This window comes from Haliotis cracherodii, unplaced genomic scaffold (genome assembly GCF_022045235.1).
Source record: "Haliotis cracherodii isolate W230 unplaced genomic scaffold, xgHalCrac1.p SCAF_48, whole genome shotgun sequence".
Taxonomy (NCBI): Eukaryota; Metazoa; Mollusca; class Gastropoda; order Lepetellida; family Haliotidae; genus Haliotis; species Haliotis cracherodii.
In genome coordinates, this window is record NW_027266306.1 from 109,006 (window position 1) to 132,522 (window position 23,517).

General features: G+C 43.7%; 1 protein-coding gene and 1 pseudogene across 1 annotated transcript; both read left to right on the forward strand.

Moving 5' to 3' along the window:
• The first annotated feature begins 1,962 nt into the window (after positions 1 to 1,962).
• Positions 1,963 to 7,500, forward strand: LOC139441905 (beta-1,3-galactosyl-O-glycosyl-glycoprotein beta-1,6-N-acetylglucosaminyltransferase-like; annotated as a pseudogene).
• A 7,924-nt stretch (positions 7,501 to 15,424) lies between these two features.
• On the forward strand, positions 15,425 to 20,921 carry LOC139441904 (beta-1,3-galactosyl-O-glycosyl-glycoprotein beta-1,6-N-acetylglucosaminyltransferase-like). Its single transcript, XM_071222655.1, has 3 exons — positions 15,425 to 16,240; positions 17,569 to 17,798; positions 20,587 to 20,921. Exons 1-3 carry the CDS (start codon positions 15,438 to 15,440, stop codon positions 20,919 to 20,921), a joined length of 1,368 nt encoding a protein of 455 aa, XP_071078756.1. The 5' UTR covers positions 15,425 to 15,437.
• Positions 20,922 to 23,517: the final 2,596 nt, after the last annotated feature.

Consider the following 23,517-nt stretch of genomic DNA (forward strand, 5'->3'; position numbering starts at 1 on the left):
CAAGTGTCTTGCCTGTTGTATTTTGGGACAAGTGTCTTGCCTGTTGTATCTTGGGACATGTGTCTTGCCTGTTGTATCTTGGGACAAGTGTCTTGCCTGTTGTATCTTGGGACAGGTGTCTTGCCTGTTGTATCTTGGTACAATTGTCTTGCCTGTTGTATTTTGAGACAAGTGTCTTGCCTATTGTATCTTGAGACAAGTGTCTTGCCCGTTGTGCCCTGCCTGTTGTATCTATAGACAAGTACCTGGCCTGATGTACAATGACATAAGCGTCTTGCCTGTCGTGTCATAGGACAACCGTCTTGCCTGTTGTATTTTGAGACAAGTGTCTTGCCCGTTGTGCCCTGCCTGTTGTATCTATGGGCAAGTACCTGGCCTGTTGTACCATGACATAAGCGTCTTGCCTGTCGTGTCATAGGACAGCCGTCTTGCCTGTTGTATCTTGAGACAAGTGTCTTGACCGTTGTGCCCTGCATGTTGTATCTATAGACAAGTACCTGGCCTGTTGTACCATGACATAAGCGTCTTGCCTGTCGTGTCATAGGACAACCGTCTTGCACGTTGTATATTGGGACAAGTGTCTTGACCGTTGTATCTTAAGACAAGCGCCTTGCCTATTGTATCCTGGGACAAGCGTCGTACCTCTTGTATCTTGTGACAAGCGTCTTGCCTGGTGTATCTTGGGACAAGTATAATCCATGTTGTGTCTTGGGACAAGTACCTTGTCTGTTGTATCTTGGGACAAGCGTCTTGTCTGTTGTATCTTGAGACAAGCGTCTTGCCGGTTGTATCCTGGGACAAGCGTCTTGCTTGTTGTATCTTTAGACAAGTACCTTGCCTGTTGTGACTTGGGACAAGTACATTGTCTGTTGTATCTTGAGACAAGCGTCTTGCTTGTTGTATCTTTAGACAAGTACCTTGCCTGTTGTGACTTGGGACATACATGTATATCATAATAATGGTATCCTTTGAACCAGCAGAGTATTCTTGTCAATGTTCATATAAACACCATCGTAGTTGTGGGCTACAAATAATGGGCTACAGATAATGGCAACACGTTCATCCTTGATGTGTAATTAAACCAAGGATTCAATCTGACACTATTTAATGAGCGTCTGTATAGTAAACAAATGTGTATCAAATGCTTCGGGTTTTCCACCTGCCCTTTTTACAATTGATTGCCTATCCATACAAAGAGTTCGTGACAGCTGCATATCAGACCAGGTCCTCAGTATTCCTGCATGCCGTAAACTACATCTAATGTTTGTTGTTTCATATTTTGGTTGTAACTTTGTTGTTTAACACCGCACTAGAAATAATCGTTTCTGGACCAGACATTCCAGTGATTGAGATACGAAGACATGCGTTAAACCAATTCACCGTGCTTGACCACATGATCAATTTAGCCGCCTCTGACGACAAGGTCACTAGAGACCTATATTCTAATGGAGAACGGACGGTTCCATATGTCCCCGGCAGATGAACGAATAGTATGCCTGGTCGCTCGCTCGCTGAGGACATAAACATGTTAGAAGCAGACTGCGACAGTTATATTTCCCTGTAAGTCTCAATTTGTTAATTATATACTACTTAAAGAGTTAAAGAACACCCGATTCTTTTATATGATTATTGTTAATCTATCATGGCATACTAACTATAGTAATATGAAAGAACCTTTTGAACCTTTTTAAAGTAATGTATTGACCCAATTTAATCGATCACATGACGTTTTGTAACTATGACGTTTACGCAACCGAAGGAGTGGGTATTGACTTTACTATTGACGTTACGGCCGTGCATAGAAGTCGTCGATAAAGCCTCTCTGAATGTGCATGTATTATGGAAGATTGAACAGGCTCCGTATTGTACTGGAGAACATCTGTTGCTATGCTTATTGTAGATTCGCTTTTGTCACACTCGGTGACTACATACCTGGGTTTACACTGTCGGCGACTTGTTACGCCCTGACAAGGGCTAAATCTTGACTTTTAATGTTAAGTAGCTGCGCTCATGTCTCATCCCGACATCCTAGATTTCCCAGAGTGAGTGAGGCAGCAGGTGAAAGGTTAGTATTGTAGTTAACTTGTTATGCGCTAAATTTAGTCGTTAAATAGGTGGCAACTGGCGGGATTTTGATAAAAGCGTCGCATTTAGATGTGTCGAGTTGCCTCCCCGAATGACAACCAACTGATGACAGTTTCGAATCCCACATTCGTCCTGCTAATAGAATAATTGGTTTGTCAGTACCAAAGCCATTAGACCGCCTCCGTGGTCTAGTGGAAGGGCGTCCGCCCCGAGAGCGGAAGGTCCGAGGTTCAGTCCGAGGTCCGCTTCATACCAAAAAGACGTTAAAATATGGTACTTGTTGTTACCCTGTCTGGCGCTCGGCATTAAGGGGCTAAAATAAGGACTGGTCAGCTCGGAGTCAGTATTCCGTTTCTGAGTGGGGTATTCATGTTAAACTGCGGAATGGTATCTCAGTGAGCTAGCACTATAAATCGGCATCAGTCCAGACTAGTACAAGCAGCCACACACACACACACACACACACACACACGCACGCAGGCACGCAGGCACGCACGCACGCACGCATACACACACACACATCTTGGACCTTAAACCCAATTTCACCTCACCTCACCATAGCCATTAAGCGTTCACAAAAGACCTCGACATCCCTCAAACATATTCAATATGACATTAACTCGTGAATACGAATATATTTTTTTGCAGATGTATCATCTGGTCCCGTCGCCTCAAAAAGGAAGGCTCGTCTGTCTGTCTGTCTTCATCAGCTTAATTTTTTAGTGCAATCCACGTTGTGATATACATATATGCTACACGAAAGACTCATGGCTTACGATCGAGGGAAGATGCACAACCGCAAATCAACTTGATCACCCCATTGGTCAGTGGAAATGTTACCATAGCAACTGTATCAAACAAATCTATTACCAAACGATATGCCAAAGACATACACACCAATGTTCCAAAAGAAAATGGTAACCAAAATATGCCATCAAAGACTGTAAATAGCAGCGTCAATGGTAAAAAGGGATTACACTTGGAATTGTCACATTTAACCCAGTTCCGCAAAATTGGAAGTGAAACGTTCAAATCTAAACCATACAAAAACATGGACGGAAACAAGAACAGGAACAGGAACGGGATTCAAATGAACAAGAACATCCCAAAGAACAAGAATCAGACTGGTGTGCATGGTCACCACATGACAAAGACATTAACAGGACATGTTAGACCTCAGTGTAGAGACCTTATAGACGGAAACGTGAGTCAGATACAAGAAGCCATAGTGTATGGAGAGACACATCCTTACAAGCCGACACTGTCGTTTACTGACATGACCAAGAACTGTACCAGATTCCTAAAGCAGAGGGGCTACATCATGGACGTTAGTGCTGAGGAAACTGGGTTCCCTCTCGCGTTTAGTATAGTAATGTACAAGAATGTGGAGCAGGTGGAGAGGCTTCTCAGAGCCATTTACAGACCGTCCAACTTCTATTGTGTTCACGTGGACAAGAAAATGTATAAGAAGGACATGACTGATACTAAAGCTATTGTGGACTGTCTGCCCAATGTGTTTCTAGCATCAGCACAGATCAATGTGAGATGGGGCACCCTTTCCGTTCTGAAAGCGGATTTAAAGTGCATGGAGGACTTGTGGGCGTATCCATACTGGAAGTATTTTATCAATTTGACTGGGACTGAGTTTCCTCTCAAGACAAACCGTGAGATTGTCAGGATTCTGAAGACCCTCAAAGGTGCCAATATTGTTGATGCAGAGAAAGAAGTGTAAGTCTGCTTGTATTCATGGTTTAAAATATTCAGTGAACTCGAGTTAATGAGTGAGTTGGGTTTAACGCAGTTTTGAACAGCTTGGGCGTGTCAGCTTGTAAGGGGCTGGGAGGGGAGGGGGAAGCTAGTGATGCAGGTCTGATTTGTCACGGTTGTGAAAATTAAGAGCATGGGTATGGTGCTGAGTGAGTGAGTGGGTATGGTTTTACTCCGCTTTTAGCAATATTCCAGAAATATCACCGCGTGGGACACCAGAAATGGGCTTCACACATTGTACCCATGTCGGGATTCGAACCCGGGTCTTCGGCGTGACGAGCGAACGCTTTAACCCCTAGGCTACCCGACTGCCCCTGTATGGTGCTGAGAAACCTAGTAACATCATTAAGGCGAATCTTGGATTCGAACCCACGATCATAGGTGTCTGGGACGCCTTCGGGAGGCAACTCTGACAACTACGGGAGGCAACTCTGACAGCTACGGGAGGCAGCTACAAATCGTTCAACAAAAAGGCGCATAATTAAGGTGACGAAGTGATTCCACAGAACGTTATTAATGTGAGCACAACCGGTTAAACAAGATCTTGTATCGACGGGAAAAGAATTAGGATTGTTTTTGCTGGACTAAATAGCTCGCTTACGGTACCCGGTAAAATATGAAACGTGAATGTCAACAGACCAAAATCTGCTGTGGTATTCTCCCAAAGGAGAAAAAGTTCCAGAAGTAGAGGATCATATATTATCCAACAATTCCAAATATCTAAGATGAGTATTTTAGTCAAAATCCGGGTTCCGATTATAACAGGCCTCCTTCACTCTATTGCTGGTTGTAATTTGTTTGTTTGTTTGTTTGTTAATTGTTTAACACAGCACAGATTTTAAGACACCACAGATTTTAAGATACCAATATTTTTATTCAGAATACGGGACCAAATTAAATTTGACCCAAGTCTTGCTAGTCGTAAGAGGCGATAAGGGGATCGGGTCGACACTCTCTGTGCGTCACTGCTGCCGACGACGCGTGTGGCTGCTCATGAGAACATCCGCTTGTCTCGTCCAGATTCGAATGTTTACAGGTCGTCGTGATACAGCCGGAATAATGGGTGCGGCGTAAAACAACAACCAAACAAGCTACATATAGTGTAATAGCTTTCTCTCTCATGTTCTTGCCAGGGAAAAGTGGAAGCGCATTCGATGGGCCGGAGCAGGACCTCCTCCAGCAGGCATCAGCCTACACAAGGGAAATACTCACGTTCTTGTTTCCAGAGAGTTTGTAGGCTATGTCCTGCACAGTCCTGTAGTCAACAACTTCACCATATGGCTCAGAGACACAAGGATACCGGACGAAACGTTCTTTCCCTCGCTAAATCACAGCCCGTCATTGAGAGTTCCTGGCTCATTTCTAGGTAAATAGTGAGTGAGTGAGTGAGTTGGGTTTAACGCCGCTTTTAACAGTATTCCAGTTATATCACGGCGTGTCTGCTTATTGTGGGAGGAAAGCCCAATGTGATGCAGGTCTCAGACGTTTACCACTTAGGTGAAACCCACGAGCACGGGTATGGTGCTGACAAACCTAGAAACATAATCGGGGCGAACCAGGATTCGAACCCACAATCATAGGTTTCTGGCGTGCCCAAGGGACGCAACTCTGCACAGCGAATCACGGCGCCTTAGGCGACTGCGCCACCTGTGCCCCCTCTAGGTAAATAAACAGTACACTACGGTTAAAATGAACTCAGAGGGGCTACTAAGTTTAGTTCGTTTTAACATATGTACATCGTTTTAGGCATATGTACAGCATATAAAAGACAAATGGCCATGACCATAAAATAAGTTCGATATATCCGTCAGTTCGTTATAAGCGTGTTCGTTACAAACGTAGTTTACTGTGAATAGTCAAAAACCAACCTAGATTTTCTGCCGAAACAGATTCCATTTGACGTTAAAGGAAAATACCTGAGGACCTTCACGCCAGTAACAGCGTAGGGTAAAGGACGCCCCGAGTGAGTGAGTGAGTGAGTGAGTGAGTGAGTGAGTGAGTGTTTTTGCATGTCTCAGACGTTTACCACTTTGGAGAGATAATGGGAAGTAAAACAACATCATATTCATAGATAATTAAAAACGCTCTTCCTGCATTACTATGATCGGCACTTTTTATATTTTGAGAAACTTTGAAAGGCTGTGGGATAGCCAAGTGGTTAATGCATTCGCTAGTCACGTCGAAGGACCGAGTTCAATTTTACACATGGGCGCCATTTGTAGGGTCCTCTGTGGCGATTTTGCTGAAATAGTGCAACACGTGGCATATTCCAATGCTCATTTACTCTGATAAACAAAATCCATTTGGGCTGCTTTCTCAACTACAGCAAACGCAGCTCCGCGATTTTTGTTGTGATTGTAAACTGTCGAGAACCCCCCCCCACCCCCCCCGCCCCCCCCCCCCCCCCCCCTTCACCCCAATCTACCTTTTGGTGTGGTTTCGAATCCTGGTTCACCCCGATTGTGTTTTCAGGTTTGTCAACACCATAACCGTGCTCGTGAGTTTCACTAAAGTGGTAAATGTCTGAGACCAGCATCACTTCGGGTTTTCCTCCCACATTAAGCTGACATGACGTGAATTGGATTACTATTCAATGCGGCGTTAAACCCAACCAACTCATTCATAGAACACCACCTGTCCTGGTTCTGGTACCCATATAAGGGCGGTGGGGTAGCCTAGTGGTTAAAGCGTTCGCTCGTCACGCCACAAAAACCCAGGTTCTATTCTCCACATTGGTACAATGTGTGAAGCCTATTCCTGGCGTCCAACGCCGTGATATTGTTGGAATATTGCTAAAAGCGGCGTAAAACCAAACTCACTCACTCCACAGTCACTCACTCTGGTACCCGTATCGCAGCATGAATGCCGGCTTACTTCCTGTCCTCTTTGTTTCAGGTGATGACTACGCCACAGATTATGACAATAAACCTTATATTGCTCGATTTAAAAACTGGGGCCCGAACGCTCCTGAGAAATCCTTTGAGTGGCCATGTCATGGTAAGCGCGTGCGTGAAATCTGCATTTTTGGCGTGGGTGATCTCCCCTTGCTCACGTCACGCCGAGAACTGTTTGCAAATAAGTTTTATATAAACTATCAGAGCCAGACACTGGATTGTATGGAAGAATGGTTGTCTGGTAGGGCCATGGAGGAGCAGGAAGGCCCGTTTCAGTTCAATGTAACTTTTTATGAACAAATGCCAAATCTAAAGAATGTATGTAGGCAAAATTGTACGAGGCTGTAAAGGTATCGAAAAGGATTACCCCGGGTTTGAGTCCGGATAAAATTCGTGCTTACCGATTTGCTGCAGAAATGAGGTGACAGTTGCTACCCACACGAAGAAAGGTCAAGGTCACAACACAGTTGACTTCCATAATGTGAAGAAAATATGACATTACATTACCCATCACAAATCCTATCGGTGGTCATCTCTCAGAAGTAAATGTAGGCGCCACAGAAGATGGAATGGACGTCTCAGAATGACAGTCATGTTGTGACTCTTTTTAATCCTGACTTTAGTTCACTAAGCTCATCACAGCGATACATGTCCCGCGTCGTGATGGAGCTTGATGACCGTTTGGCCTGAGGAATTCTGGACATCTGAGGACATTTGAGGACATCCGTTATCTGTCGCTGCTACAGCTGTTTGTTGATGCGTTGTTGTTTCTCTACAATGTCCTTTTAATATCAACATGGGAAAGACATGATTGATGTCTCATGTTAACACACAATATTCAACTCAATAAAGTAATCAAACTAAAATAACACGAGTGACTGTAATTTCTATAGTTCTGTTTTTGTTTTGTATTCCTGCCAGAGCGCCTACACTTCCAGAAATTAGGATTATGATAGATATTATTCTAGTTTAACTCTACTTCGATCACCGTCTCCGAGGTCGAGTGGACAGAGCGTGTGCCGGAAGGTCGGTGGTCCAGTAATCAGGCCGCGTCATACCAAAAGACGTTAAAAGATGGTACTTGTTGTTCCCTGCCTGGCGTGCGGCATCAAGGGGCGCAAACAAGGACTGGTCGTCTCGGAGTAAGTATTATGTGTGTATTTGTGTGATATCCACGTTAAACTGCGACATGGTATCTCAATTGGGTGTCCCCATTAAACTAGTGAGTGAGTGAGTGAGTATTGTTTTACGCCGCTTTTTAGCAATATTCAGCAATATCACGGCGGGGGACACCAGAAACGGGCTTCACACAATGTACCCATGTCGGGAATCGAACCCGGGTCTTCGGCGTGACGAGCGAACGCTTTAACCACTAGGCTACCCGACCGCCGCCCCCCCCCCCCCCCCCCCCCCCCCCCCCCCCCCCATTAAACGAGAAGACCGAACTAGTATAAGCAAACACACACGTGCGTGCACGTAACTGTATGTGTACACGCGACGTTAAACCCATTTTCACTTCACACTTAGGTTCAAGCTACAACGCACCGTCTGTACGGTCACACTACACTAATGCACAAAGTTAATTCCCTTTATGGGCGATCCGTTAAGATTCGGGTTAGAATAGGTCTTCAGCAACCCATGCTTGTCGTAAAAGGTGACTATTCTTGTCGTAAGAGGCGACTAACGGGATCGGGTGGTCAGGCTCGCTGACTTGGTTGATGCATGTCATCGATCCCAATTGCGTGGCTCGATGCTCATGATGTCAATCACTGGAATGTTTGGTCCAGGTTAAAGTTCTAGGACTTTGGCTGATTCTCATCAAAATATCCTAACCATTTTGTTCCAATTTGACAATGTTGTGGAAGAAAATCCTTTCAAACAGTTAAAACCATAAAACTATCATTATGAGGTGTGTCTTTGTAAGATGAGGGGCGGTCGGGTAGCCTAGTGGTTAAAGCGTTCGCTCGTCACGCCGAAGACCCGGGTTCGATTCCCGACATGGGTACAATATGTGAAGCCCATTTCTGGTGTCCCCCGCCGTGATATTGCTGGAATATTGCTAAAAGCGGCGTAAAACCATACTCACTCACTCACTTTGTAAGATGAACTATTCGACCCGTATGTGAGTCAGTGAGTATGGTTTTACGCAGCTTTTAAGCACCATTCAAGTGAGTGAGTGAGTGAGTGAGTGAGTTGGGTTTAACGTCGCTTTTAACATTATTCCAGTTATATCACGGCGTGTCAGCTTAATGTGGGAGGAGAGCCCAAGTGATGCAGGTCTCAGACGTTTACCACTTCTGTGAAACCCACGAGCACGGGTATGGTGCTGACAAACCTAGAAACATAATCGGGGCGAACCAGGATTCGAACCCACAATCATAGGTTTCTGGCGTGCCCAAGGGACGCAACTCTGCACAGCGAATCGCGGCGCCTTAGACGACTGGGCCACCCGTGCCCCCAGCAACATTCAAGCAATATCAAGGCAAGAAATGGGTTTCACACATTGTACCCATGTTGGGAATCGAACCCGGGTATTCGGCGTGACGAGCCAGCGCTTTTACCATAAGACTACCCGACCGCACCTATTTTGACCCGTAAAGATCCGGGGTAGAATAGGTCTTCAGAAACCAATGCTTGCCTTGAAAGGCGACTGTGCTAAGCGTAAAGCGATAAGCGGGATCGGGTGGTCAGACTCGCTGACTTGGTTGATGCATGTCATCGATCCGCATTGCGTAGATCGATGCTCATGATGTCAATCATTGGATTGTCTGGTCGAGACTCGATTATTTACAGACCTCCGTCATATAGCTGGACTATTGCTGAGTGCGGCGTTAAACAACAAACAAACTATTCGGCAACATGTTTTAGATTGGCCGCTACGTGCCTTTAAATTCAATGAACAAACAATATTATATATATCAGGTGATCAATGGCAGTCGGGGTGCCTAGTGATAAAGCGTCCTATCGTTTTTCTCAAACCCGGTTGTAATCCCCACAAAGGTTCAAAGTTATTGTTATCACCGTCCTGGGATGTCTGTAATATTGGTAAAAGCGGCATAAAATCACACTTACCCACTTACTCAGGTGACCATGCATACGTGAAACTCGGAGCCACTCGGCTTCTTCCGTCACCTTATCAGTATGGCGTAGTGATATGGCATGTTTTCAATGTAAACCTCATACCGACTGATCCTTCCGCATATAGTTCGTACAACATCATTCGTGACCAACTCGTGTTATTCCGGGACAAGCCGAATAAGCGACTCGTGCCCCTCTCATGGCCATTATTGCGACTGGGTTCCGTCTTAGAGCAAACGGTCATACCTAAAACAATTGTCAACTCGTTGCGTAATGGTTCACATATATTTCCCCATATTATATATATTTCAGATGCAATTTAAAGCACATCGGGACGTGCGAAATTATACAGTATGATTGAACACATTTAACTGTGTCTTGGGTATATTTTTAGGTGCAAGACGTATGTAAAATCAAAAATTATTTCTGAGGGATTATTTAACAAAGAACTCGAAATCATACGCGCATTCTGATTGGTTTGTCGTATTTTCGCACATAACATTCATCGATAGGGGGGACGAGTCTTCTTGCAGGTTACGGAAAGGGGCGAGTGGTGACGAATGTATGGCGTAGTGATATGGCATGTTTTCAATGTAAACCTCATACCGACCGATCCTTCCGCATATCGTTCGTACAACATGTGACCATTCGGTTTGCACCTGCCTTACGCCTTTGGCAATTTTTTATGAAGAGTGAAAATTGAAAAGATGAAACGTGTACGTCGAATTATTTTTTTGGGATACTGACAAATTATTTAATGGATGTTTTTGAACAACTGACTTAATGGTCTTTAATTTATTCAAGCATTTACGGAAGGTGAAAAAGAGGGTCACTTCATATCTCATAAACCGTTTAATGTTTCTGCAATAACAATCACTTGTCTTACTCACGAAGTCACCTAGAAATTTGAACCATTCACCCACCTGCAATGTTCATAAAACCAGATTTCACTGTTTCACAGACGTACACAAAAAGACACCCACAGACACACCCACAGACACACCCACAGACACACCCACAGTCACACCCACACCCTCACCCTTCCCTAATATAAGATGACTGGTCACAGAGCTGTCTTTAACACAGCCCATCTACCACACACATCCTTGATGAAATTGCCTATAGGCTATGAGTGAGTGAGTTGGGTTTAACGCCGCTTTTAACAGTATTCCAGTTATATCGCGGCGTGTCAGCTTAATGTGGGAGGAGAGCCCGAAGTGATGCGGGTCTCAGACGTTTACCACTTTGGTGAAACCCACGAGCACGGGTATGGTGCTGACAAACCTAGAAACATAATTGGGTCGAACCGGGATTCAAACCCACAATCATAGGTTTCATAGGTGCCTAAGGGACGCAACTCTGCACAGCGAATCACGGCGCCTTAGACGACTGGGCCACCCGTGCCCCCCTATAGGCTATGAGGTAGCATGGTGGTCCATGCGCATTGTTACTCGTGAAGTGAAGTAAAATTGTGTGTGTGTGTGAGAGAGAGAGAGAGAGAGAGAGAGAGCGTGCGAGCGTGCGTGCGTGCGTGCGTGCGTGCGTGCTTGTACTAGTCCGAACTGATGCCCATTTATACTGCTAACACACTGAGATATATTCCTATTGTGACCTAACCGTTGTTGGGAGTTAATGGGGCCAGCTACGTGTAACATCTGGAGTAAGTGGCCCGTCGATACTCACACGTTCTTCTAGAAATCAATATACTGTTCACAACGTGTTCAAACTTCGTTATGCATAATAACTATTTCACTATTTTAATGTACCACTTTGTGTCCGTCAAGAAATTATATAAGATAAATTCCTTACTGAAATTAATGGTAGAATGAAGATTCGTCCTGAAAATCAGAATGATCAAATATAACGGTATATCGTTAAATAAATATCAGTTAATTACTAGAAGCCAATTGTTAGATCCTCGTCATGACAATAACTATCTTTGTCTTGAATTCGACTAATTTCGGTACAATATTGAATAACAAATCACAGCTACATGTCAATATATTCGATATGTAAAATTAATGCCAAAATATATCTTCACCAATTTTGATAACAACCCTGAGGTCGTGAACATATATGAGAAAACCGTTCTCAAACAAATAGCTGAAATTGTCAGGTCAGTTGTAAAAGAGTCGGCACATCCACCTGTTTATTGATTAGGTACAGAAAAATTGGGGCACAGCTGTTGCAGTGTGTCGTTGGCGTCATAGTATTTAACGTGGAAGCTGGTGGGTACAGCTATTAATGCAGCGACTGCGGTGACGGAACATGTGATGGGAACACGCTTATAACGAGGGTAAGTAGTTTATAATAACTGTAACCATCACGTACCCAGTTGAGTACAGGTCCACAACACTCCCGTGCTCTGTCCCAACAAGCGTGGTTACATATCATTCGAAAATTAAGCCTGTCTTTTGACGGGCTGGTTGTGACTGAAATCCTCGAATAATATTGCATTTGTTAGTCATGTTAATTGTGTTGACATCATGTGTTGAAATGATAGTTTGTTTGTGTGTTGTTTAACGCCGCATTCAGCAATATTCCACCTATATGACGGCGGTCTGTAAATAATCGAGTCTGGACCAGACAATCCAGTAATTGACATCATGAGCATCGATCCACGCAATTGGGATACGATGAAATGCATCAACCAAGTCAGCGAGCCTGATTAACCGATCCCTTTAGTCGCCTCTTACGACAAGCACAGTCGCCTTTTACGGCACGCATGGGTTGCTGAATACCTATTCTACCCCGGATCTTCACGGGACGACGAAATGAGTGAGTCTTGATACTCTTAACTATATACCCATCACGCATGTACAACCAACATTGTATTAATGTTTAGTAGGATTTCAAAAGGAGAAGGGGTTAGACTTCCTTCATGCTTATATTGGTTTCTCTATATCCCAAACTTTGTACCTTAAGCTTTGCTGGTTGTACGAGCCGATTGAAACGAGGTTGGTTTTAATGTATGACGTAGCTGATTGCGCGTTTCCGATGGCGTGGATAGTTGCTCATGTTATCACTCACTGGTTTGCCTGGTCCACACTTGATTATTTACGTTCTGCTATAGCTGGGATATTGCTGCCGTGTTCATCAACATTCAACAAGGTGAGGTGAGGTGAGGTGAGGTGAGGTGAGGTGAGGTGAAATGGGGTTTAACGTCGCGTCCAAGATTATTGCACTTATATAGCGACGTGCATGTACGTGTGTGTGTGTGTGTGTGTGTGTGTGGCTGCTTGTACTAGTCCTAACTAGCTCACTGAGATACCATGCCTCAGTTTAACATGAATACCCCACTCACACACAGTATACTGACTCCGAGCCGACCAGTCCTTGTTTTAGCACCTTAATGCCGAGCGCCAGACAGGGTAACAACAAGTACCATCTTTTAACGTCTTTTGGTATGACGCGGTCGGGGATCGAACCTCGGACCTTCCGCTCTCCGGGCGGACGCTCTACCACTAGACCACGGAGGCGGTCTGTATTGACATGAGAGTGGGTGACTCAGTGTGTCTCTTCGCCGCTTTAAGCAATGAACCAGTCATCAACATGATTGTAAGCTAGCATATTATATCGCAAATGTTTTCTGTTCAATTAATGTTTTCAGTTAATTAGTATTATAACAATTCAGATTCAGTCTATTACCTCCAGGATAATAGTTTTGGGAATGTTTTTGTTGTTTTCTAACGTCATTATGACAATTCACAAAAAAAGCATACATTTCTCGATGTCCTAGATTTCTATCTTCTATTCACGAGGGGCACAGATGGTCCAGTCGTCTAAGGCGCCGTTATTCCTTGTGCAGAGTTACGTCCCCTGAGACATACCAGAATCTAATGATCTTTAACTTGAAATGCACTGTGTTCTTAGGTTTCACTCAAATGGAGAAATCGTATATGACCTGCTCTCCTCCCTTATGGCCTATCAAGAGACACAAAAGGTCACTGAAATAAGGTTTCAAGTTGCATAAACCCATATTCCCGAGGCAAGGGAGTTAACTGACTATAAAAGTGCAGTTGTCACCCTTGCCGAAATAGGCTGGAATTACAGAGTTATATTTTGGCTGGACTAACGAGCCTTTGCATAGTCCAATCAAAATGATGTAACGAAATCAACATCCGGTTCATACACTGCCGTGCAGATTTTGGTCGATTGCAGGATTTGCAAAGCATGTGTACCGTCAGCTTAGCTTCAACAGATATCTTTTTTCATGCTCTTAATCAAGGTGCTCAAGTGATTTGATGCACTGCACCCGTTTTATTACAATACAGATCTTGATACAAATCAGATCGTCTTCACTGGGCGCCGCCATTTCGCTTTGAAGCAAGTGATGAGACACGGAATCTGATTAGTCAATAGGAGAGACATAGAAGGATATAATTCGTAATAGCCACTGGCGGCACTAGGATCGAACCCAGAAATTCCTGCCTAGTTCGGCAAGAGAGGAAACTGGACTTTTACAGTTAGTTAACTCCCTAGCCTTGGGAAGCTGTACAAACTCATAAAGCACATCTGGTGCCAGTCGTTTCAGCTCTATGTATACTTAACATCATATATACTTTGAAAATTGATACTCGTGTTTGGGGAGTTACATTGATAAATACGTACATTTTGTGGTGGTTGCTGGGTGTACTAGTCTGGACAAACGCCGATTATATAGTGTTAGCCCTCTGAGATAACATGAATGCCCTGTTCAGATACTGTAAACTGACTCAGAGTTGACCAGTCCTTTTTCGTCCCCTTAATGTCCCCAAGTCCCATCTTTTGAAGTACATGTAGTTTGTTCTTTTGGCTAGGGGTTCGAACCACCGACCTTCTGCTCTCCGGGCAGATGCACTATCCATTAGACAACAGAGGGGGCCTCCAGACTGAGTGGTAAGCCCGTGTAGCGTGAATGAGTGAATATGGTTTTACGCCGCTTTTAGCAATATTCCCGCAATATCACGGCGGGGGACACCAGTAATGGGCTTCGCTCATTGTTACCAAGTGGGGAATCGAACCGAGGTCATTGGCGTTACGAGCGGACGCTTAAACCACTAGGGTACTCAACGCCCACAAGTAGCAATTTCATGCATTTAGCTTTGGTTCGTTGTGGCGACCTTCTAACAGAAATGGTACATAATTCAGCGGCTTAGAGGTTTTCATAATTATGCTCATATTTCTATCTCTAGTTGTAGCGACGGTGACATAGCCAAGGCGGTGAAGCGTCAGCTCATCAGGTCAAACGCTTGGGTTCGATTCCCCACCTGTGTACAATGTCTTCAACCCATAACCTTCTGTACCCCTCTGGTTAGGGGCCCTCCATTGCCTCGCTCCCATGAAATGATGATGTGTGTTTATTTTGTAGACTTCCTGTGCTGAAAGCTGCAATGGTCGTACAAAACAGGAGGGAAAAAGAAGGATGTAATTCGTAATAGCCACTGGTAGCACTAGGATCGAACTCAGAAATTCCTGCCTAGTTCGGCAAGAGTGGAAACTGGACTTTTACGGTTGATTAACTCCCTTGCCTTTGGAAGCTGCACAAACTCACAAAGCCAAAATGGTCATAGCCAAGGTGGCGAAGCGTCAGCTCATCAGGTCAAACGCATGGGTTCTGTGCTGAAAGCTGCAATGGTCGTACACAAAAGGATCAAATATGTCCTTGCTGCATTGACAGTAACCTCAGTAGCACTCAGTGTAGGATTATACGCGTTGCTAGGAAACGTAAAGAAACAAATAAATGTGACCGTGCTTATTGAAAGGAGAGCAGAACGAAGAACGCTGATCAGACATGTGAGTTTGCCTGAATCAAAGATCTCAAAATCATCGCTTGTCAAATCAAGTCCAATGACTCGTTTAAATGTGACATTTGATGAGAAGCCGTCCTGCGAAGCTCTGATAGAAGGAGATGGGGAACAGATAAGGAGAGCTTTTAGTTTTGCCAAGCACCATCACTACACACGGAACACTCATTGCGTAAATATGGCGAAGAACTGCGAAACATTTTTAAAGGAGTGTCCATATATCCTAAACGCAAGCGCCGAAGAGACTGGGTTCCCTCTTGCGTTTAGTATAGTGATGTACAAGGATGTGGAGCAGGTGGAGAGACTTCTGAGAACCATTTATAGACCAACGAACTTCTATTGTATTCATGTCGACAAAAATGCATCTGAGTTGGTCAAAAATGATATAAAACACATTGTGAACTGTTTGCCAAATGTGTTCACTCCTACAAAGGTGTTCGGTGTTGTGTGGGGGGAGTTTTCAGTCCTTGGGGCCGATCTGTCGTGTATGGAAGACCTGCTGGGACATCCAGGGTGGCGATACTTTATCAATCTGACCGGGCAGGAATATCCTCTCAAGACCAATCTCGAAATTGTCAGGATTTTGAAGATAATGAATGGAGCTAATATCGTTGATGCAAATAGTCAGTTGTAAGTATACATCACGTCACACGCTCTGTCACATTTCTCAAGGGGGAGGTCGGGTAGCCTAGTGGTTAAAGCGTTCGCTCGTCACGCCGAAGACCCGGGTTCGATTCCCGACATGGGTACAATGTGTGAAGCCCATTTCTGGTGTCCCCCGCCGTGATATTGCTGGAATATTGCTAAAAGCGGCGTAAAAACATCCTAACTCACTCACTCACTCACATTTCTCAAGATACCAGGGGCACTGTTTTAGTCCTCTAAGGGGCCACGATTTGCTGTGCAGAGTTGCGTCCCTTGGACACCCCAGAAACCTATGATTGTGGGTTCGAATCCCGGTTTGCCCCGTTTAGGTTTCTATGTCAGCACCATACTCGTAGGCTTCACTGATCGAAGTGGTAAACTTCTGAGAACTGCATCACTTCGGGCTTTGCTCCAACATTAAGCTGACACGCCGCGATATAACTAGAATACTGTTAAAAGCAGCGTTAAACCAAACCTTGGTACAGAGAAACGTCGTCAGCCTGGACTCCCGTGAATACATACGGCCACTTTGCTGTGAAGTCCCTATACACTACGTTCTTCCATCTCTCGTGAATACATACGGTTGCTATGCAGTGCAGTGGTGACGCGTGTGTGTTTTCAGCAAACTAATGAAATGGGGCCGTAAAGGCTCATTACTCTCTCTAATTCCAGACCCCCTCAGCCTATATCATAAAATTACCCCCATTCCACACTAAATCCCATCACGCTCTCAACTGTAGGAGCCTACACTCGCCTTGATGGAGGAACGTCGTAATACAAACCCGTCATGTATTGACGTTATATAACACAGCTGAATATAGACCATAAATTAGTTGAAAGGGACATGTACTCAGGTCATTGATTCATACTAATGAATGGGTTAATGGACAGTACCATTCTACACAACAGGGGTGTGGAAGTAACCATTAAATTTTGTATTTAGTATAGGCCAGATGAGGTGTAGGCGATATTAGGTGTAGGCCAGATGAGGTGTAGGCGATATAAGGTGTAGGCCAGATGAGGTGTAGGCGATATTAGGTGTAGGCGATATTAGGTGTAGGCCAGATGAGGTGTAGGCGATATAAGGTGTAGGCCAGATGAGGTGTAGGCGATATAAGGTGTAGGCCAGATGAGGTGTAGGCGATATAAGGTGTAGGCCAGATGAGGTGTAGGCGAAATAAGGTGTAGGCCAGATGAGGTGTAGGCGATATAAGGTGTAGGCCAGATGAGGTGTAGGCGATATAAGGTGTAGGCCAGATGAGGGCAAGCTAATGGATTAACCGACTAAGAGCCATCTTGTCTCTTCACTGCAGGCGATGGAGATGGCGTCGTTGGGACATGGCGGGTCCTCCGCCCCACAACATCTCGCTCTACAAAGGCAACGTCCATGTTGCTGTGAACAGGGACTTCGTCGACTACGCCATCAACAACCCCATTGCAAAGGACTTTACAAGATGGCTAACACACACTAAAGTTCCCGATGAAACGTTTTTCGCCACTTTGAATCACAATCCGCAACTCCACATCCCCGGATCATCAACAGGTAAAGTTGGTTTCGAAATGCCGAAATGGATTACAACCGAAATAAGATGATTGTTTACAAACAGTTTGGAGCGCAAAAATCGCAAAGAATATCACAATAAATATATGATTTACCAGGGCAAAATAATTCTCAAAATAGATCGGTTATGAATTTTGAATAAAAAACTGATGAAAATAACTCTCATCAATTGTTAGAGCGTGTACATAGTTCCTTGGCGGGTCCACTGCTTCCATACAGGTTGACCATTCTAAACTCAGCGAGTGTTAACGTCCTACTTCAATAAACGGGCATGAGCAGGACACCCACGCATAGCTATTCACACCTAGAGTCAATACACCACGCCAGCCACACCCTCACTCATGAACCCACTTACTCACTCAATGCATACACGCAACTAGTTCACGTCCTCACTCATTAATCCCTTTAACCCTTCAATGTATACATCCAATGAACCACATTATGATTCATAAACCCAACCAACCACATTCCCATTCATAAACCCACTCACTCATTCAATGTATACACACAACCAACCACATTAATATTCTCATTCATAAACCCACTCACTCACACAATTTATACACCCAACCAACCACATTCTCATTCATAAACCCACTCTCTCATTCAATGTATACACCCAATGAACCACATTCTCATTCATAAACCCACTCACTCACACAATGTATACACCCAACCAACCACATTCTCATTCATAAACCCATTCACTCACACAATGTATACACCCAATGAACCACATTCTCATTCATAAACCCATTCACTCACACAATGTATACACCCAATGAACCACATTCTCATTCATAAACCCATTCACTCACACAATGTATACACCCAATGAACCACATTCTCATTCATAAACCCATTCACTCATTCAATGTATACACCCAACCAACCACATTAATATTCTCATTCATAAACCCATTCACTCACACAATTCATACATCCAACCAACCACATTCTCATTCATAAACCCACTCACTCATTCAATGTATACACCCAATGAACCACATTATGATTCATAAACCCACTCACTCACACAATTCATACATCCAACCAACCACATTCTCATTCATAAACCCATTCACTCATTCAATGTATACATCAAATGAACCACATTATGATTCATAAACCCACTTCCTCGCACAATTCATACACCCAACCAACCACATACTCATTCATAATCCCACTCACTCATTCAATGTATACACCCAATGAACCACATTATGATTCATAAACCCACTCACTCACACAATTCATACACCCAACCAACCACATTCTCATTCATAAACCCATTCACTCACACAACGTATACACTCAACAACCACATTAATATTCTCATTCATAAACCCACTCAGTCACACAATTCATACATCCAACCAACCACATACTAATTCATAAACCCACTCACTCACTCAAACATAAACCGACACAACCAATCACTCGTACGGCACACTCCCTCACTCATTCAACCTCTAACCTATCAAATCCTCACAGTTGTCCAATCCTCAAGGTACTAACCTACCAAACCACTAACTTTCACGCTGATACTAAATATATCAGGGGGTATGGCGGGTCCTGTTGTCTAAAGCGACGCAATTTGCTATGAAGAGTTGCATCCCTTATGCTTGCCAGAACCCTATGATCTTGGGTTCGAATCCAGCGTTGACTGATTATGTTTATAGGCTTGTCAGGTAAGCTCTACACCCGTGCTCCTGGGTTTCCCCACATAGACAGACAGACAGACAGACACAGACACACAGACAGACACACAGACAGACAGACAGACAGACACACACACACACACACACACACACACACACACACACACACGCAATGTCCAAACGAAACGATACCATGTGTTGTTTGAAAGGTTATGGAAGAAAAGTAAAACCATATATAAAATTTACATTGGTATATTTCATTAGAGCAATCTTTTAACATCATGTACACAAAAGTTGATTACATCAAACCTTACCATGGAGACGGACAGGCCAATAAAGACGCAGTTGAACGTGCTATTTCTTTGGTGTGCTTTTTGGTGTCGGTTCTGCAGTTTTTATAAGTAGATCTGCACGTGCATTTCGTGCTACGGCACCTGACATAGTTTTTGCAAAGCGCACAATGCTTACACAAATTTTCATATTTTCCCGCTTTCCCCCGCCGATTACACTTGGCTTGGTACGTGGGATATGTTTAAGTATGTTTTCATACAAAATAAAACACTTATAACAAAAATATTAAATTTTTTTTAGTTCGTATCGTTTGTTTTGGACATTGGTTTAGCCGACAGGCTGTGATATCACTGCAATACTGTTCAACGCGGCGTTAGGCCCTACTCACTCGCTCACGCACAGTTCACTACTGAGGCAGTCGGGTAGCCTAGCGGTTAAAGCGTTCGTCACGCCGAAGACCCGGGTTCGATTCCCGACATGGGTACAATGTGTGAAGCCCATTTCTGGTGTCCCCAGCCTTGATATTGCTGGAATATTGCTAAAAGCGGCATAAAACCATACTTACTCACTCACAGTTCACTGCTTCACGTCACTACTTCAGATTTTCCTCACATATAAAGTAGATACGCTGTTATATAACTGGAATACTGTCCAAAGTGGCGTCAGACCCATCTCACCGACTCACCAAATAGTTAAGAGACTAAGTCCTGCATCAATTCAGGCTTTCCTCATACATAAAGCTGACACACCGACACACAGAAATATCTTTCAAAGCGGCATTAACCAACATAATTCACCCATTAACTTTTTCCTTGCAGGTCCGGTGGACACGGATTATGACAAGAAACCCTATATAGCTCGCTTCAAAAATTGGGGGCCTCAATGGGGAGAGAAGTCCTTTGATTGGCCCTGCGGCGGTGTACGCAACCATAACGTTTGCGTGTTTGGCATGAGTGATCTCCCCTTGTTGACGTCGAGGAGGGAATTATTTGCAAACAAGTTTTATGTCAACTATCAGCCACAGACATTCGACTGCATGGAGGAATGGTTGAGAAACAGGACTGTCCTAGAATATAAAGGAATGTTTGAGTTCAATTACACATTTTACCGAACTATGCCTCATCTTAACTTTGTATATAGGCCTGATACGTGAGTTTAAAAATCCAAACAAAACTGAAGTTTTTCTTTGTTTTTATTAAAAGGGACGACGCTTTGAAAAGAATTTCGTTTTTATTACGACTTGTCAGCATAATGTTAGGGAAAAGATGGTGCTGCCAAACCAAGAAACATAATCAGGACAAATCAGAATTCGAACCCACCATCGTAGGTTTCTTCCACCGGTGTCCCTTTTAGTATTAAACCTCACCACTAATGAACGTCGTCAGTGTTGAACGTCGTCAGTATTGAACGTCTTCACTAATGAACATCGTCAGTATTAAACGTCACCACTAATGAACGTCGTCAGTATTGAACGTCTTCACTAATGAACATCGTTAGTATTGAACGTCATCACTAATGAACGTCGTCAGTATTGAACGTCATCACTAATGAACGTCGTCAGTATTGAAAGTCATCAGTATTGAACGTCGTCAGTATTGAACGTCGTCAGTATTGAAAGTCATCAGTATTGAACGTCGTCAGTATTGAACGTCATCAGTTTTGAACGTCATCACTAATGAACGTCGTCAGTATTGAACGTCATCAGTATTGAACGTCATCACTAATGAACATCGTCAGTATTGAACGTCATCACTAATTAACGTCGTCGGTATTGAACGTCATCACTAATGAACGTCGTCAGTATTGAACGTCATCACTAATGAACGTCGTCAGTATTGAATGTCATCACTAATGAACATCGTCAGTATTGAACGTCCTCAGTATTGAACGTCACCACTAATGAACGTCGTCAGTATTTAACGTCACCACTGTTAAATAGCGTTGGACGCTGGTGGAAACACTTGACTCTTTGAGTGAGTGAGTGAGTGTGGTTTTATGCCGCTTTTAGCAATATTCCGGCAATATCACGGCCGGGGACACCAGAAATGGGCTACACACATTGTACCCATTTCAGGAATCGAACCCGGATCTTCGGCGTGACTAGCGAACGCTTTTACCACTAGGCTACCCGACCGCCCCCTGACTCTTTGAAATAATATATATCTCATTCCTTACAGCAGATCTCGTGCAGGGGCTAGTCTTGCTCTGTTGCTCTGTTACCACTACCGAACATCGTCACTTGTGAATGACACCACTATTGAACGTTACCACTACTGAACGTCACCACCATCGTCAGTATTGAACGTTACTAGTGAACGTCATCAGTATTGAACGTTACTAGTGAACGTCATCAGTATTGAACGTTACTAGTGAACGTCATCAGTATTGAATGTTACTACTACTGAACGTCATCAGTATTGAACGTTACTACCACTGAACGTCATCAGTATTGAATGTTACTACCACTGAACGTCATCAGTATTGAACGTTACTACCACTGAACGTCATCAGTATTGAACGTTACTACCACTGAACGTCATCAGTATTGAACGTTACTACCACTGAACGTCATCAGTATTGAATGTTACTACTACTGAACGTCATCAGTATTGAACGTTACTAGTGAACGTCATCAGTATTGAATGTTACTAGTGAACGTCATCAGTATTGGACGTTACTAGTGAACGTCATCAGTATTGAACGTTACTAGTGAACGTCATCAGTATTGAACGTTACTAGTGAACGTCATCAGTATTGAATGTTACTACTACTGAACGTCATCAGTATTGAACGTTACTACTACTGAACGTCATCTTTATTGAACGTCACTACTACTGAACGTCACTACTATTGAACGTCACTACTACTGAACGTCATCACTGATGAAAGTCACTAGTATTGAACGTCACTACTATTGAAGATCACTACTACTGAATGTCGTCAGTATTGAAAGTCATAACTAAAGAACGTCGTCAGTATTGAACGTCACTACTACTGAGCGTCACTACCACTGAACGTCACTACTATTGAACTTCTTAACTACTTAACGTCGTCAGTACTGAACGTCATAACTAAAGAACGTCATCAGTATTCAAAGTCACTACTATCAAACATCACTACTACTGAACGTCGTCAGTATTGATTATGTTTCTAGGTTTGTCAGCACCATACCCGTGCTCGTGGGTTTCACCGAAGTGGTAAACGTCTGAGACTTGCATCGCTTCGGGCTTTCCTCCCACATTAAGCTGACACGCCGTGATATAACTGGAATACTGTTAAAAGCGGTGTTAAACCCAACTCACTACTGAACGTCGTCAGTATTGAACGTCACTACTACTAAACGTCGTCAGTACTGAACGTCATAACTAAAGAACGTCATCAGTATTCAAAGTCACTACTATCAAACATCACTACTATTGAACGTCGTCAGTATTGAACGTCACTACTACTGAACGTCGTCAGTATTGAACGTCACTACTACTAAACGTCACTTCTATTGAACGTCGGCAGTATTGAACGTCACTACTACTAAACGTCACTACTATTGAATGTCGGCAGTATTGAACGTCACTTCTATTGAACATCGTCAGTACTGAAAGTCATAACTATAGAGCGTCGTCAGTATTGAAAGTCACTACTACTGAACGTCGTCAGTATTGAACGTCACAACTATTGAACGTCACTACTACTAAACGTCGTCAGTATTGAACGCCACTACTACTGAACGTCGTCAGTATTGAACGCCACTA